General features: G+C 45.2%; 1 protein-coding gene across 4 annotated transcripts in view; it reads right to left on the bottom strand.

The window, feature by feature from the left end:
* Positions 1-18769, bottom strand: part of TECPR2 (tectonin beta-propeller repeat containing 2) — a 512189-nt gene that overhangs the window by 25362 nt on the left and 468058 nt on the right. For all 4 annotated transcript variants that reach the window (XM_078660212.1, XM_078660215.1, XM_078660213.1 and 1 more), the window contains 2 exons: positions 10626-10767; positions 6499-6648 (listed from right to left, as the gene is read on the bottom strand). In XM_078660212.1, the coding sequence (XP_078516338.1) occupies positions 6499-6648; positions 10626-10767 (292 nt within the window). The remainder of the gene's footprint in view (positions 1-6498; positions 6649-10625; positions 10768-18769) is intronic.

Genomic DNA, 18769 nt, shown 5'->3' with positions numbered 1-18769 from the left:
CATTTGAGATATTGCATAATGTTACTAGTTCCTGTTTGCACATACATGGGTAGTGTTTTTATGTGAAATACTCCAATATGAACCAAATAATCCATTACATTGCATATTTAAAGGGCATAAGGGACATGCCTTAGTATTAATGTGTATAGGTGTACTTTAGTATCACGTATACTAAAGCTATCTATATACTGCCCTTCGCATGCATACATTCAACCAGTGATCTAACCCTTTCAGATATACTGAAGTCTCTGTTTGTTTTAAATGCATTCTGAAAAACATATATTTCAGGAGGTTAAAGTAAACCCAATCTATTAAAACTTGAGACATTACACACTTTTCACCGACCTGCTTAAATGCACCTATTTGATATATTTATTACATACCTCTCTCTCAAACTATACCCACGTACCAACATTCTACCTCTAAAATGCTCATCACCACATGGTGAATTCACATGCCTCTGTAGTGTTAACAACCGTGGAATCAATAATATATTCGACGGACTGGGACTGGTCCATGTTCGAGGAAAATCATAAATAAATATCTACAGGCTGTTAGAAATGTGGACTTTAGTTGGCAGAGGTATGCACCCAGTCCAAGGAGGGGGCCACAATCCTAGTCAGGGTAAGTCACATACACACCATAAAATAACCTGTGCTTACCCTCTGGTAGCTTGGCGCAGGCAGGCTTAACTTAAGAGGCAATGTGTAAAGTATTTGTGTAACACTTCAAACAGTAGCACAGTGAAAACAAAAAGACTCTACATCAGTATAGAAAAATAGATTATGATTTTATAAATAAAAAAAAAAAAAAATCCAATGAGTAGAAGTAGAGATATGAATTTTTAAAGATTTAATACAAAAATCGGACTTAAAAGCAAACAGATCTGAAACAGTTAATTGGTTACACTGGGCCGGTATAAAGTCACGAGTTCAGGCCACCCGCGATTGAGCGCAGGCAGGCTACAGGACCCACACCTGGCCTGCTGAGCAAAAGTACCTTAATCCTTGTCCCAGCGCAGATCCATTGATGAGCTCCACACAATTGGGGTGTTGTGCCGGAGTTCTCCACACAACTGTGGCGATGCGTCAGTTCCGTTGAGCGAAGTGGCGGTTCCAAGTGCGGCGGTTCTGAAGGCGATGCGTCAGGGTATTCCAAGCTGGAAGGCCGATGCGTCGATCTACTCCACTCAGTGGCCGTGATGCACTGGTTGCAAAGCAGTGGTTCTGAAAGCGATGTAGTGGTTCAGAGTGGGCAGTGGCGATTCTGCTCCCGCAACAGCGACGATGTGTCGGTTTTGCTTCCCGCAGGCAGTAGATGCGTCGGTTCGACTGGAGCAAGCACCCAGGTCCACTTCCAATGGACCAGGCACAGGAGCAGGTGGTGACACTTTGATAGGCCGGAGTCTCAGAAACAGGAGGCAAGCCAACAAGTCTGTGGAGATCACTCTGGGTTCAGAGTCCAGTTCTTCCTCAGCAGGGTAAGACGGCAGCAGGGCAGCACAGCAGAAAAGCAGTTCTTCCACAGCAGCAGTCCATCAGAGTGACAGTCCTTGTAGCAGCACAGCAGTCCTCCCTGACAGAGTTCCTTTAAAGGTGCAGAAGTGCCTGATTTGGTGGGGTCAGAGACCTACGACTTAGATCAAGTTGTGCCTTAGAAGTGGGGGTGAATTCATAGGGGGTCTTTAAAGTGCACAGAGGTCCTTTCTTCCTAGCCCTGGCTCCAGACTCACTACAGGGGGGTAATCAACTCTTTGTGTGGGGACAGGCCTATTGAGGTGTGTCAGTTTGTCCATTTCATCCTGCCCAGGATGAACCATCAGGATGCAGGTGGGCACTCAGACATACCTAGCCTTCCTTCGTGTATGGCCATCTAGAGGAAATGCACATAGTAAAGCTATCTTCCACCCCAGACGTGTATTGGAGACAGGATGCAGGCACACAGAGCTTTAAGAGCAGAGAAATACCAACTTTCTAAACGTGGTAGTTTTAAAATAGTAATGTTTACCAGTAAAGAGAATTTATCGTTGCCATTCTAATGACATGAACCATAATAGAGCTACTCCTTTTCTCAATCAGGAATTACAGCTTAAAAGTGTAATAAGGAATTCTAAAGTTAATCTATGAGAGGAGTAGGCTTCGCCGTAGGTGTTTTTCACTACCAGGGCTTGCAGAACTTAAAAGTACCTGTCCTACCTTTTAATTACACAGCACCTTGCCCTATGGGCTACCTAGGGCCTACTTTAGGGGTGACTTATCTGTAAAAACAGTGGAGTTTAAGGCTAAAACTGCAGAAACAGGCTCTGCAGTGTAAGGCCTGAGACAGGTTTAAAGGGATACGTATGTGGGTGGCACAATCAGTGCTGCAGTCCCACTAGTAGCATTTAATTTACAGACCCTGGGCACAGGGAGTGCACTTGACTAGGGACTTACAAATACATTTGATATCCAAATTGTAGCTCAACCAATGTAAACATGTTTAGGGGAAAAGCACATGCACTTTAGCACTGGTCAACAGTGGTAAAGAGCTCAGAGTCCTACAGCGAACAAAAAGAGCCAGCAACAAACAGGAGGTAAGCAGGCAAAAGGTTTGAGGGAAGACCACATTGAGGCTGACAAGTCTAACACAGGCCCATATGCTCAAACATAAATGAATATACACTAACTCAATAATAAACATCCCTTGGTACAACATCTTCATTTAAATGCAGCCAGATTATACACATGAAAGTTAAGATACCCTACTGTGGCCTTTGGTAGCTGCAATGCTCAACTATACACTTACAACATAATTCCCTCTGCGGATATACTTAGTGGAAGTGAAGTGCTTATATAACACACACGGTCTTAACCTTGACAATGCTGACATACTTAAAAGTGAGCATGGACATTAAATCATGGACCAGTATGGCACCACTGTGGAAAACATGTGAAAAGAAGCAGGGATACAGTGACAGTGTCACGGTCTTCCATACAAAGTGACTGAATGAGGACATCAATGGTATACTTAATGATCACAGGCACAAGTGTATTTCTTGATAGTGGTTGTTCCCCTGTTATTGTGGGAGAAGTTCACAAAACAAGCAAATCCTAATATTTACTATTTAGCATGGGCTGTTATCTACCAGAAATGTATGCAGCGGCAAGGTTTCCCTCAGGCACAACACACAATATACAAACGGTCAGAGACAACAATGATGTTCCTTGAGATCTTAGCTGGTGGTGTTCCTAATATTCCTAACAGAAAAAGGTGAGTAACCAAAGAAAAAACAAATTGGAATTGCTGCGATGACCTTAAACTCACTGTGCAAGACACATGCATATTGGAACTTTACTAGGAAAGGTGAGAATGGAACTATGAAAACATATCTATTTGTAGCATACAACACCATCAATCATCACCTTCACTTGTCTGCAAGGACTAAAATTGTGTATTCACAGTTTTGGTTTTCACTTTGATATACCTAATGACACAGCTCCTCGTTAGCCCACATGATCTTTTTCTTTCTCCTCGCAAACATGTTTTCAGACTATTTCTGAAAGGCTGAATACAATCTGGTTCAAACAGAACGCAAGCAAGATGGAGGTGGCATTACAGCTCTCGTCACCTGACAATCTGCCCAATGTTGTCAATCCCAGTGGCAGTAATTTGGAGTTCAATGGGACTTTAATTCTGGCATTTCAGGTCAGCTTGTTTTGAGACCATTTGAGATAATGCCCCTTTTTGCATGGTCATCCCATTTGTTTGCTGAATTTTATGGCTAGCTTTTAGACTGTGCACCATGTGATGCTATTGTCCAGTGACCGGTGTGTGTGCTCTGATCCTTAAAATATGTTAAAATTTGACAATCCCTGATTGGCATATTTAACTCTCCGGAAAGGCCACAGTATATGGCACAGGAACTACGCCTATGGCATAGAAAGTTAAACATCAAGTGTGGACTGCAGCACTTATTGTGCCATCTACTAATGTGACTAGAAAAATATGGCTGCAGGCCTACCAATAAGGCCAAACTGCTGTAGTTTAAACATGGAGCCCGGCCTGTCAAAATGACTTCATTGACAAGGGGAATCCCTTTCTTTTAAATATTGACACGTCACCACTATATAGGATGGTAGCCGACAAAGTATAATGCCTGGCATTTAAACATTTAAAAGTAGGGCACGTAGAAATGTAATGTTACCATGTCCATGCAGTGACAAGACCTCACAAGCTATTTCAGTCTGGAAGGTACTGGCTATTCTATGAGGAAAACTAGAGTACAGATTAAAATAATTATTCTGCTATCTCTGGTTTGGTATAAGCCAGAGAAAATAAATCACCATTATTTAAAATACCTATTAAGAATCCAATTCAATGGTGCAGTTAGATTTTTAACAAACATTTGGGAAAAGTAACTTTTAGAAATATCACTTTTTCTTGCCTGAAGCTCCTGGAAGCTCATTTGCAAGAGCCTGACAGCAGCTGCGTGCCAGTGCTTGACCTTCAGGAGGTGTGAAAACTGCTCCCAGAGCAGAGACGATGGCTTGGAGGCCTAGTGACAGGATGGACTGTGTGTGGGGGGTATGTGCTCACTATAAGCTCAGGCGAGGGAGCTGGAGAGGTTCCAGGAACTTCATTAACTTGCAAAGACCAGAAATGAGGCCTGTCCATACACCGCTTAGGCTAAGGGGAGAGCTGAAGAAGGGGAAGCCTTTGTTCTTTAGGACAAGGTAGCCAGCTGGGAACCAGCTCAGTGGGCGGGAGAGCTGATCCCACAGCCACTTTGGTTTGGCTTAGTGGGAAGCTCTTCATTTTGCTTAATTCACTCCTGTCTGTCACACAAGCTCCCTCCAAGGGCAAAAGACCTGTGCCATCTTCAATTCCCACTAGAATAGTACATTCTGGGACAGTTTGCGGTAAACAGAAAAGAAGTGTTGCAAATGTGGGTATGGTTGCCTCAGGTAACTTATTCCCCCTTTGGAAAGGGAGAACCATCCACCCCAATTAATTTATTTTCTTCCTGAGTGCAGTGTTGTTGTATTTTAATTGTTATTTACTTAGAGACATATCAGGGAGTCTTGACCCTCCCCATCTTCACTCACTTGACTGATGTAGTAACCGCACTTCTGGTGTTGATGGTGTATTACAGGATTCGTTCTTATTTTAGTTTAATGGTTGACCTTGTGGCTAACTGCCATTGAAACCAGAAGGTTCCAACAACCTTCTACTGCAGGTCGACTCAAGGGTGCACAACTTCATACAACTGCTGGTTTTGCACTGGTTCCTGGTAGCCAAAATAGGTACAAATCACTGGATATTCCACAGACATAGTCATTACTAAGACATTGCTGCACTACCAAATCCATCCTGACCTAGCTCCAAAAAAACTAAGGACTCCTTATTTCATGGAAAAGTTCAATGACAATTACTTTCAATCGTGAGAACTCAGCTTTGAAATTCACAAATAGTTCTCCCATCCTCAGTACTAAACCGTGATCACAGTTCAGACCTTACTATTGTCAAATACTCCTGTGCTGGTGTACCAGATATTTACTGCAGTGATGGCCCCAAATATTCAATAGGGATGGCTTGGGTGAGTCACTTACTGAAGTTCTTGTTACTTGTTCCTGGCAAAGCCGGGCCCCCTCCCAAAAGGGTCAGAGTAAGGTACACTCCCGGATTATGTGTAGGAACGTGTCTCTTTGCCAACACTCCACTCCGTTGCACATTCAGGAGAGGCCGCCCACCCCATTCTGAATAGTGTAACTCTAGTCTAGTACAACCTGTGTAGTATACACAATTGCACTAATCTGAATCCTTCTCGGAATGCAATTTCTCAGAGTCTCCTCCCATTACCCCCCTCTTCCATATCGCCCAGGTCCACCTCCCAGTCTATTTGTTATCGGGCCGGTGAGACAGGGGAATTGTTAATTATTTTTCTATAGGTTACCAATATTGATTTTGTTTTATTTTAAACCGAAGTTTACTCTTGAGACATATTTTTGGATCACAGACACCGATCTACAAACAATACTTTAGGCTTTAAAGATGATGTGCTGGCTCTTGTGGGATGCATATGTGCAGCATACTGACACAGTTCAATCTGGAATAGACAACTAGATGCATTCCTTAAAACCTGGGGATGATAAAGCATAACTAGCTATTTAGGGTTTAACAGCAGCACTTATTAAAAGTAAGATAGAGATTTATTAGTTTATATAGAGCTTGTCTTAAAGGATTTCTCGGGCTTTCATGTGAGGTATGACATTGAAAATAAACATATGTAAACGTATAAAAAAACATAGGCCTGTCAGCCTATGTGATAACAATAGACAATATTACACATTTAAGTCACTAGAAAATACAGGAACTGTATATTTTTGACACCACTTTAAAATAAGTCAGAACTTTATCTGACTTAGCAAAGAAATTGGTCTATTGTAAATTATATAGAAATAATAGGGGCCAGATACAGCGGGCCAGTAATCATTTAAAATACTCTGAAAATGTAATTACCTGCTAAGCTAGACATATGTCCTGGAATTTTCTTCCAGTAGTCACCTGCTGGATTTTTATCTGTGATACCATACCGTCTTGCTACATCTCCATTTGGGCAAAGTGCCCATACTGTCCTTGTGCTGATAGCCAGTCGACATGCTTGCAGCCCTTATTAAAAGAAAAAAGATAATGTCATTAGCAGAAGTGTTCTATCTGTGGGAGAGCACTTTAGCAATCTTTTTGATAAAGAGGAGCCCAAGAAAATTATGCCTTGTATACCAGGCATACATTTGATTTTAACATGCAATACTACTACAGAACAAGCTACTTACCTTTAGTAACAATCTTTCTGGGGATACTGCAGGTTCCTCACCTCTTGTATCCTTCCAGGCACAAGGAAACATATAAACTTATAATAGCTTCCCTGCTCTGGCATGTAGAGCCAGAGCTTCTTTTCATTTCTGGGAATCATCCCAGATATGACATCATGGAGACGTATAAGGCACCGCCCGACACAATGATCTCAGTTCCTCATCAATTTTCATGCCCACAGAGGCAGATGCTGACTTGATTCATAGACGTTTCAGTACACCAAAGGTAAATTTGGGTCTTATTAATAATTTTCTGATCATCCCCAGAATGGCAAGGTGGGCGGGATAGATGAGGAATCTGAAGGTAGAGTATCCACCAGAAAGACTGAAGGTAAGTAACTTTTCCTTATGGATGTCACTTACTGCAGAATGTTCATCTCTTACACCAATGCCATAGCAGTACCGGAGGTGGTGGGTCTGAGGAAACCAAATAGCCCTGCAACAAAGATGTAGCAAAATAGCCATCCCTGCAGACTTCAGAATCAAGGCAACACTGTGTGCAGAAGGCAACGGTGGAGCCGGGCAGACATCCAGGACAAGAACACAATTGGACAATGCCAAACAGGCAACCTCCACACAGGTGAAAGGGGCCCATGCGTCCCGAAGAGGGCCTAATTTCACAAATGCATAGTAACTCTTAACGCACAGCATGATCCAGCAGGAGATGATCTGCTTCTTAATCACTTTTCCTTCTTGCAACGAACACAGTCAAGGAAAAGCGGATCATCAATCTGGCACTCATGAGTCCTATTAATGCAAAAACTGAGGATTGTGTAAAGATCTAGGCAATCCTGTCTCTTCTCTTCTATGGAGGAATGAGGAGGCAGGCAACGTTTTGATATAACAATGCACTGATCCAGGTGAAATGGGGTCAGCAGCAAGTCTTCAGCAGGCAAGAAACCTTAGTCCTAAGAACCAGCTTGTCTAAGGAAAAAAGTGGTAAAAGGAGGAAAAACAGGCAAAGCCTTCAGCTCGCTATCATGCCAATCTGAGTAAATGGAGCTCAAGAACATGGTACGCAACCACAAAGGACATCAGTGTGTAGCCTCAAAGGGAGAAACTATTGAAAACACAAACACCAAGTTAAGGTCCCATTAAGGCAAAACAAAGGAAGAATGGGGAATAAATTAATCATCTCCTTTGGAAAACCCTACAGGAGAGTTAAATAAGGGTGACTGATCTGATACATAAAGAAAAGCTGAAAGTGATGACAAATAGCCCTCAACTGTGCCCAGCGTACAGCCTTGATGGGCCAAGGAAATTGCAAAGTGCAACACGTCATGTAAATATGTTCTGCGAGGGGGTTCAACTTCTGCTTCAGCGCAGCAAGAGACAAAATAGAACCAGAGCCTAAAAAAAACAATTTGGCAAGGGGGCAATTTCATTAACCACCTCAGCGGGCAGATCTAAAGGAATCAGATTGTCCCATTCAATCTCTAGACATGAAAGCAGAGACTCTGGAGATTCAGATACAGAACCGTTCCTCCCACTGTGAGAGGAGCTCTGCTGCCATAAGTAAAAAAGCAAGGCACAGGTGCAGATGAAACAGACCTAAGTACCATACCCTTCTTGGCAAATCCAGTACATTTAAGATCTACGCATGGTGCAGACACCATCATAATACGAGGAATCAAAGGGATGGGATAAGATCAGTAGCGGAGATGCAAGTCCTTCCCCAGATAGAACATAACTCCTAGGGCTCCTTTTAGTGGAAACTGCATGGTGCAGAACAGCAACGACTGCATGTTTTTGTGAATGGCAAACATGTCCACTGGAGCAGTGCCCTAGAGGTCGAATACGGCTCAGACTACCTCTGGGTGAAAATGCCAATCGTGATCAGCAAGGTGGCTCCAACAGTGATCATGGCCACACACAGTCTGTGATCCTGTCCTATGGTTCACTATCGGCTAGATATCGTGAGACTACACCCAAGACCAAAGACTTAAGGGCCAGATGTAGGTAAATATTATTTACCGATTCTAAAATACCGAATTTTACCGATTCGGTATTTTAGAATCGGTAAATGGTATGTAGCACCGAATCGGTATAATTCAGTATTTACCGATTCGGTATTCCCCATTCATTCCTATGGGCCTGGAGGCCCATAGGAATGAATGAGAATTACCGAATCGGTAAATACCGAATCGGTAATTACCGAATCGGTAAGAGGGGGTAGACTTACAAGGGTGGCAGGGTGTCACATTGACACCCTGTTGCACCCCCTCATTCCTATGGGCTTCAAAGCCCATAGGAATGAATGGGCGTTACCGATTCGGTATTTACCGAATCGGTAAATACCGAATTCTTCAGAATCGGTATTCCAGCACATCTGGAATACCTACATATCCACCCCTTAGATTTACCGATTTTTAATTACCGATTCGGTAAAATTCGGTAATTAAAAATCAGTAAATCTATTTTACCTACATCTGGGCCCAACTCCTTAATTTTGGCCCCTACATCTGAAAAGCCGAATACCGGTCGGTAACGGCCGAAATTCGGTAATTTCGGCCGTTACCGACCAGTATTAGGCTTCCTACATCTGGGCCCACTGTGGAAGGTTGAGATGGAACTAGTGTCATCATTATTTTCGCTCTACGTTGGAAGCCGAGAAAATGAAAGTCTGCTGCTGCAACCTCAGTCAGCTGGAAAAAAGAGTTTAATCACAACAGCAATCTGAGGAGGGCATTGCCAGGTGACGATACATGTGCCAAGTTTTGTGGCAGGCAAGGGATAGGCTGTGGAATTCACTGCCGCTGACATTAAAGAAAGAAACTGAACTTCTCTCTTTTCGTAAACTTTTTAAAACATGGTTATTTAAAAAAAACACTAAAAAAGGAATGCTAAGTGGGGTTTGACACTACTGTATTTTTTTGTCTATTTTCTATTGTTTGAAATCTGAGTTCTCGCGCCTAGACACCCTTGGTATTAGTGAGCGTTACACAAATTACATTTTCATTTAATTTCTTTACCAAATGCAGACACTTCACCCTGGGGCGCCGGATTGATAGTGGGCATTAGCAGAGATATGCAGATTTCAACCGGACGTAAAGGACCAAACCTCCAAATACCTTAATGTCAGTTTTACTAGGCTTAGTTTTCAATTTATTTTGGTTCTGTTTGCTCATTAATTGCCAGCAACAACAGCTTTCTGGGAGATCAGTAAGTGGCAAAGTTTGAACAACAGCTGAGGGGTTTACCAGTGAATGTAGAAATTCAGATAAAAAGAATAGTTAAGCCAGCAGGTTTGACCTATGCCATACTATGGCTCTCATATCATGGAGTCGCTGATCTACAGCTTATAAAAATGTGCTATCATAATTGGAGTCCATACAGTTCTATCCCAACATATAATCACTTAATATACAGCCTATTCCATATTCTGTGCTTCACCTTGATTGTTATATTATTAGCCTCACCCACTATCATCCAGCGCGTTTCAGCTCTCTTTAGCCACCCGCTCCTCTTTTTTCTGCTTATTTGTTAGGAAATTTTTTTAATCAACCAGAAGGCCCCAACTTAGAACTTTATAAAAACTAATCACACATCACCTCTCTTCAATTACTTAATTTAAGTTGCAGTGGTTCACTTCATGACTTTGGATGCTTGCGGTGATCACGATGCTGTTCAGGCGAAAAGCACATACTACGCAGCTACATCTACTGAACTGTAGTTCTAGCCTTCGCAACTCTACGGCAATCTATGGCCATGACAACAACAGATCACAGCCCCACGTCAGTATCTACCAAAGCCCAATGCAGAAAGAGAGTGTACCTGGAACATGCTCCCAGTCAGTGCCTACGGGCATTTCCTCTGTAATTCCTACTCGCACATGAACATTCCATCGGTTATCAGTGGCCCACAACATCCGATCATTGGGGCTCGAGTGGACACTGATCAGGTTCATACCTACAGGCTAAAACACAAAAACTCGAATTAATTTTAAAATAACTGCACAACAATACTGATATTAAATCCATTTTCAAATGACACATTGCTTTAAATTAAGACTACATCTACAGGTAGCCTACTCCATTATGTAATAAAGCTTTTAGCTAAAAATTTTCTCTGGTAAGAAAGCAACTGACGGTCCTTCACTGCGGTCTTAGTTGATGAACGCTCTTCTCTCTGCTTTAGAGCAATTTAGCAGGTTCATTTTCACATATTCATCACCCAGTTCTTAGACATGAGGGCAGACTGCATGCTTCTAGTGCAGTGGTGGCTGCTAGGGAACGGTGGCAGGGGGTGGGGTAGGTTTAGAAAAAAAGAAGAGACAAAAAAAAAAGACAAAAAGACAACGTACCTGCAGGTCGCCGGCCACCTCGCCTCCGTTATCCCTCTGTTCCTGGCTCCCGGCAGCTCCCAGACTCCGCTAAGCCAATCACGACGCTGCTGTCACAAGCATGACCCCAGCATGGTGATTAGTCTACGCGGCCTGTTTGGACACTCAGGCAGTGCCTGGGACAGTTATATGCCCCGCTGTGCAATACAGCCAGGTGGAGAAATGCTAAGTGCACATGACGGTTTGGCCAGCCCAAAGCGGCCGGCCAAACCATCATGTGCCTCTTAGAGAGTGCCCACCACTCCTCCTCCCCCCTCTGACGAGGGCCCAGTGCACTCCACCCAAACCTGGCTCCATACTAAAAATAAAATGATAATAACGCTGTGTTATTATCATTTTATTTTTCCTTTGTACTGCTCGGAGAACAGCGAGGCGACGCTCCTCCGCCTCAGAGGAGGAGCCGCCACTGTACTAGTGGCGCCTGAGGACGAATTTGCACTCACTCTGGGTGTGATTAGCTGACAGGTAGGTCGGAACCAAAAACTTAGAACTCCTCATTGAAGGATAGTAAGTCTGAGCTAGGTTTTGAGCCCTGCACAGTGACAGGGGCAAGACGATGGAAGGCAGCGGCAACCAAGAAGGATTGTGCAGAAAAGAGCAAGCCATTCCCGAGACTGAGAACATAAAACAGAAAGCCCATGAACTGGGAAATGGCTCAGGGCAACGGCCATTACCCCACAAAGTGAGACGTGTACCGTGGGTGATGGAGGACTCCAGTAATATCAGTGGAGGCTCAGTTGGAACCTGACTGTACTTTGGAGAAGGCAGGTGAGAGGAGCAGCTAACCTCTTCCCAGTGCAGGCAGATTAGCAGTTGTTTGTCTACAAGTTACAGTTGTTGGGCTTTATCATTTTAAAGTTACCTGGATGAAGCACAGATTGGCAGAAATAAAGGGGCGGTTAACAGTGCTTAAAGTGAGATGGAAAAAGTGGGGGGTCTCAAAATGGGTATGATCATGAAACATAACTAGGATTTCTTTAAAAGGGTGGGGCCTCTATAACGAATGGTGTGGCCTAGTAGACAAGACTATACGCCTGTGCTGCATAAATCAATAAACAAACAGTTCCTTCACAAAATCATGTGCAACAATCTATTTAAATGTATGCAGAAACATTTTTCTGTGCCACTACAAATAGCAAGTCTGAAAGAATATATTTTTTTTCTCCAGAAAATACTGGTATTTTAAAGCCACTGACATATTTTATGTGCTAGTTACTACAGGCAGCCTATTTCCAAACTCTGCATACAAAATTCTAGAGGAAATTATTTGGGTTATTTTTATTTACCAGCAAATCTAGCAGTACTGTTCACTTTCGGTTTGAAAATACTATGTAGAGATAAGATGCTTGACAGCTATCCCATAGATTCTATTTCATTCTGAAAGTCTTGGTGGCCATGGGAGAGTGAGAAACAAGTGGTAAGTACTGAAAGAAGGGCTAAAAAAATCCACGAGTGACAAGCAGCAATAACAAAGTGCCCCATGGTGCATAAACGCCAGAGAAGTACAAATGACTTACTTACGGTAAAGCTTTGTCTGGTAGGGACAATCTAGCAGCAGATTCCTTACCTTACAATATCCCCAGGCGTCTGATTGGATCCGGAAGATTTTGGAGAGGTACACTTTTGTTTCAGTAGGTGGCGCTGTTCTGCTTTGCGTCAGCCGCACCAGAACGGACACGTGTGGACACGGACATTGTGCAACATTCCGTCCATCATCTTGTGTGTTTTGCTGTTCACCCTATGTGGGAAGGGTATGCCCAGACGTGGGTCCCGTGCTCACTAAGCCACTGGAGTCAAGCTATCCAGGCTGATGACGGCTGATAGCCAGACACCGGTCCTTGGATGCTTGATTCCGGTCCAGGAAAGACATGGCTTGGCAGTTCGGGCTGAACTTTTCCCATGAGGCACAGGGTCAAGGCTGATTTGCATATGGCCATGTCTGATCTGGGGTGGTGTGGAGTGCAAAAAAACGATGGATTTAGGCCCAGATCTCTGTACTGGGGTGAATGTATGACAATGTTCTGCATTCTGTCCATCACCTGTTGTTTTTGCCTTTGTCGCCCCGAGTGGGATGGGTATGCTCAGACGTGAGTCCCATGCTCTCCACACCACTGGAGTCAAGCTATCCAGGCTGATGACGGCTGATAGCCAGAAACCGGTCCTTGGAAGCTTGATTCCGGTCCAGGAAAGACATGGCTTGGCAGTTCGGGCTGGACTGTTCCCATGAGGCACAGGGTCAACGCTGATTTGCATATGGCCATGTCTGACCTGGGGTGGTGTGGAGTGCAAAAAAACGATGGATTTAGGCCCAGATCTCTGTACTGGGGTGAATGTATGACAATGTTCTGCATTCTGTCCATCACCTGTTGTTTTTGCCTTTGTCGCCCCGAGTGGGATGGGTATGCTCAGATGTGAGTCCCATGCTCTCCACACCACTGGAGTCGAGCTATCCAGGCTGATGACGGCTGATAGCCAGAAACCGGTCCTTGGATGCTTGATTCCGGTCCAGGAAAGACATGGCTTGGCAGTTTGGGCTGGACTGTTCCCATGAGGCACATGATCAAGGCTGATTTGCATATGGCCATGTCTGACCTGGGGTGGTGTGGAGTGCAAAAAAACGATGGATTTAGGCCCAGATCCCTGTACTGGGGTGAATGTATGACAATGTTCTGCATTCTGTCCATCACCTGTTGTTTTTAGGTCTCGTCCTTTTCCATTGCGAAGCAATGGGAAATGGGGGAGAATTCAAGTGCTCCATCGGATAGTCAAACCACCGCTTTTTTCCGTGGCGTTTTCTTCGAGTGCACGTACAGGCACGCGCATTTGGCCCATACACTTTCATGGCCATCTGTTCCTGTTCCTAATGGCCCTCCCCCAGCACAGAGCGCGCATCGCGGCCGCACAGCACATCAAAGGGCTTCTCCCAGCGTGTGCTGTGCGGCTTCTCCTCCCCTAATTATGTGGCCGGCCGTACTTGTGTTTCCTGGCCGCTTCCCGGCCGATCAACTTGTATCAGTTTGCTTACATTACCATGGTTTACACATAATTTCCTGTATCATGCCTTGCACTCCCTACCTTCTCGGGACATTCTTTGCACTTGTAATCATAGCAAACAAGGCAACTTTCGGATCAGCTACGGTCAGACAGCTATCTTGTTCGCTGTCCTTGTTTTCGACGTTTTATGTTCTCTTCCTAAGCCTTACATCAGTGACGGCCCTTCGCTAGCCTTGCACACCAAAGCCTGTGATGTCACTTATATCACAGTTGCTTGAACTAGATTACCTACCCATGCCACCTGAATTTGGCACACATTTTATATTCTCTTGCTGGACATCTCATGCCGTATCGTTATTTTTACTCCTCAATTTCCACACCTGGCATTAGTTTCTTTTCATGTCTTGCACCATTTTGTCATGCTTTACTCTACTCATGCCTTGCAAGCCCTGAACCTATTATCTTCCCTACCCAATCTTTCCACCTGATATCTTCACATGCCATATACCTGTATTCTCCTCCTATGCATATGCACCCGTTATCGTCTCTCACATCAGGAAGGTTTTGTTTCCCATGCCTGCTCCTTGCATCAATCTCATGCTCTGCACCTGAAATGTCACATCAAAGGCTCTGTGCCACTTTCACCCACACAGCAACACTTACAGACACACAACGCCACTCACACCCACGCAAGCCCACTATCATCCACGCAACACCACACTCACCCACGCAACGCCACTCACCCAAGCAACACCACTCACACACGCAACGCCACTCATCCACGCAACCCCACTCATACTCATCCACGCAACGCCACTCATCCACGCAACGCCACTCACCCAAGCAACACCACTCACACACGCAACACAACTCACCCACGCAACGCCACTCACACACGCAACGCCACTCACACACACAACGCCACTCACACACGCAACGCCACTCACACACGCAACGCCACTCACACACGCAACGCCACTCACACACGCAACGCCACTCACACACGCAACACCACTCAGCCACGCAACGCCAATCAGCCACGCAACGCCACTCACACAACGCCACTCACACAACGCCACTCACACACGCAACGCCACTCACACACGCAACGCCACTCACACACGCAACGCCACTCACACACGCAACACCACTCACACACGCAACGCCACTCACACACGCAACGCCACTCACACACGCAACGCCACTGACACGCGCAACGCCACTGACACGCCCAATGCCACTGACACATGCAACGCCACTCACACACGCAACGCCACTCACACACGCAACGCCACTCACACACGGGTGCAGATTGTGGGTGCAGATTCAGAGAAAACTCAGCAGCACCACCACCATTGCAATGCAATAGGTCTTGTTTTAACGCAAATTTAAGCTATAGGCCTTGTAAATGGCAAAGCCTTTTATTTATGTTCCAAAAACCAGAACGCAAAAATAAAGGGCATAATCATTTACAATGCTAATAGTTCAGACTCGCGTTATTGCGAGACCTATTGCATTTTCAATGCTTGTTGCCTTTGTCGCCCCGATTGGGATGGGTATGCTCAGACGTGAGTCCCATGCTCTCCACACCACTGGAGTCAAGCTATCCAGGCTGATGACGGCTGATAGCCAGAAACCGGTCCTTGGATGCTTGATTCCGGTCCAGGAAAGACATGGCTTGGCAGTTCGGGCTGGACTGTTCCCATGAGGCACAGGGTCAAGGCTGATTTGCAAATGGCCATGTCTGACCTGGGGTGGTGTGGAGTGCAAAAAAACGATGGATTTAGGCCCGGATCTCTGTACTGGGGTGAATGTATGACAATGTTCTGCATTCTGTCCATCACCTGTTGTTTTTGTACCTATATAGGTGCCACCTTGGCGTGCTGGCATCAGTTACTTTTACGACTTTTCACGCCAAGAACGTGGAGTCACCATAAGGACTTACCACTGGCATGGAAAAGACCAAGGACCTGAAAAGGCTGTTCCTGACATCTTAACTGGTACACAGCGCAGGGACGATGGGCGGGTCGGGAAGGAATCTGCAGCCAGATAGAGTCTCTACCAGATAAGGCATTACTGAAAGTAAGTGACTTGCTCATCGGATAGAGACTTCTAGCCACAGATTCCGTATCTTACAATAGACACCAAAGCAATACCTCCTCAGAGGTGGGTCTGCAAACCCCATTAGATCAAAAAGTCCTGCAGGACAGAACAGATGAAGTACTCATCACAACGGACCTAACTGTCCAGGCACTAATGTTTTGTGAACATGTGCAGTGATGCCCATGTCGCCTCCTGACCGATGTCGAGGAGATTGACGCTGTGCACTAACACAGTGATCGCAGCTTTGGCTCTGGTGCAATAAGCACATAGGGCCTCAGGGGGCTGTTTCTTGGTCAATGCATAGCAGATCTTAATGCACAGGATGATCCATCGCAAGATGGTCTGCTTCCGCACAGCCTTCACTTTTTAGGCTCCAACATAACCCATGAGGAGTTGATCACTCACCAGACTCTTTTGTGTGGTCAAGGTAGAACAACAATGCTCTTGTGGAGTAGTGTGGCTCACTGGTTAGAGGCGGCAGGCCTGAGAGCAGAAGTCAGCCTGGGACCAGGGTTCAATTCCCGACGCGGCAGGGTCGTGGACCTTGGTCAGCGGACTCGATAATTCTCGCTTCGGTGCCTACTCTAATCAGGGGTTCCACTCGGCAACTCTGGGCATTAGCTTGCCTAATCTCCACAACGGCCCCACCAATTCCGGGGATGCCTGGCTCCACCTTGGGGACTCCCAGCAAGGGACCATCCCACAAGGAAAGCCAGGACGGGTTCCCCAGAGTTATACAGCGCCGGGACGCCCCGTTGCTGGGGCAGCTGTGCGCTTTACAAGTATACTACATTTACATTTACATTTACATTTTTGGGTCCAGGCTGTGAAGTCTCTCCTCCTCTTTGGAGGGATGAGGCGGTGCAAAGTAGGTAGGCAGGGTAATGCTCTAGCCTACATGAAAGGAAGTGACAAACTTCAGAAGGAAGGAAGCACGCGTCCGGAGGACCAGTCTGTCAGGGTAAAAGGAGTTGTAGGGATGGTGCCCATAGAGGGCTTGCAATGCACTGACCCCTCCTGGCCAATGTAATGGCCACTAAAAAGGCAGTTTAAAGGTCAGCAGCCGAAGAGGGCAATTGTGCAAAGGTTTGAAATGGCGCACACATCAGGAAAGTGAGAAAAAAGTTGAGGTCCGGCTGACGCATGATAAATGGCGGTGAGGGGAAACATGTGCTGCAGACCTATAAGGAACCTGGCTACAACAGGTGATTTGAAAAGAGAGGATTGGTCCGGCAACCTCAGGAATGCAGGGATTCCAGAAAGATACCCTTTGGCAGTGTCAATAGCAGGTGCCTGCTGGGCCAAAGAGAGGGCAAACAAAACACCCTTGGATAAAGGTGCAGAAAGGGGTTCAAGGTTGTGGAAAGCTCACCTCGATACAAACGTATCGCAACAGCAGGCGTATACAGACTTAGTGGAGGGACGTCTGGCTGCCAGAATACCATCACAGGCTTTGGGCGGAAGGTCAAAAGGTATCAACTGTCGCCACTCAGTCTCCACGCATGCAGGTAGAGGATGTACAGTTTCGGGTGCAGAACCCTCACCTGTTGCTGTGACAGAAGATCATCCTGAAGAGGCCGCCTGATTGGAGGACTAATGGTCATATTCCAAATAAACAACAGAGGGTCCCTGAAATCTCAATGAGGAGGAAGAGAGCAGGGAAATAACCACAGGCAAATCACAGAATCTTCCCCCTAGAGCTTTAAAAGTATTGGTGATTCATCCAGAGTACATATGTAGTTGTCCCACAGGTTTAAGGTTTAAAAAATGTTATTATCAAAAATATAACAATGTGAAGTACAACAATTTTTAAGAATAATTTTTTTCTCTTTTCACAGGCATTTATAAACAGTTATCTCCACGGGATAAACAGCGACCGATGGTGCTCAAGCTCCGGTAGGTCGAGATATTCTGACATCCTGAGAATCTAATAATTATCAATTCTCTACCGTGAGATCAATGTGGATCCTGTAGAATTACACCACACAGGTCCCTTTCATGTTAAATGAATCCCGCATAATCCCTTGCGGGGTCCTTCTCCCATTCCTTGGGCACCATACCGCACTCATTAGGCGGGTTCAAAACATTGGCATTACCCATGACCTTGTGAGGGTTGTCCTGTCCCTGTCCTAAAGAAGACCCGCGTGGCTGAGGTTAAAATTTCCCTCTCCTGCCGTCAAGTCGGGTCTAAACGTCAACATCACACACCCTCCATTTTGGACACCTGGACCTTCGTTCCTGGCCCCCCATCCCTCAAAGGAAACATAATCCTCCAATTGTTATAAATCAATTGTGTAAACACAAGACATGTAAAATTATTGGGCCAGATTTCTGATGACTGGTTAATAATTACCAGGCTTACACTGAATTTTGTAAATATATGCTTCTTACTCTTTTTGGGAATGTTTCCCTGTTCCAAGTCCTTTTACAATTGAGCACATAAATTCCTTCACGTTCCCCTTTGGAGCAAACCTTTCTC

Source organism: Lissotriton helveticus, chromosome 9, assembly GCF_964261635.1.
Source record: "Lissotriton helveticus chromosome 9, aLisHel1.1, whole genome shotgun sequence".
Classification (NCBI taxonomy): domain Eukaryota; kingdom Metazoa; phylum Chordata; class Amphibia; order Caudata; family Salamandridae; genus Lissotriton; species Lissotriton helveticus.
The sequence above is the reverse complement of the archived record's forward strand: the minus strand, read 5'-3'. Positions and strand labels throughout refer to the sequence as shown.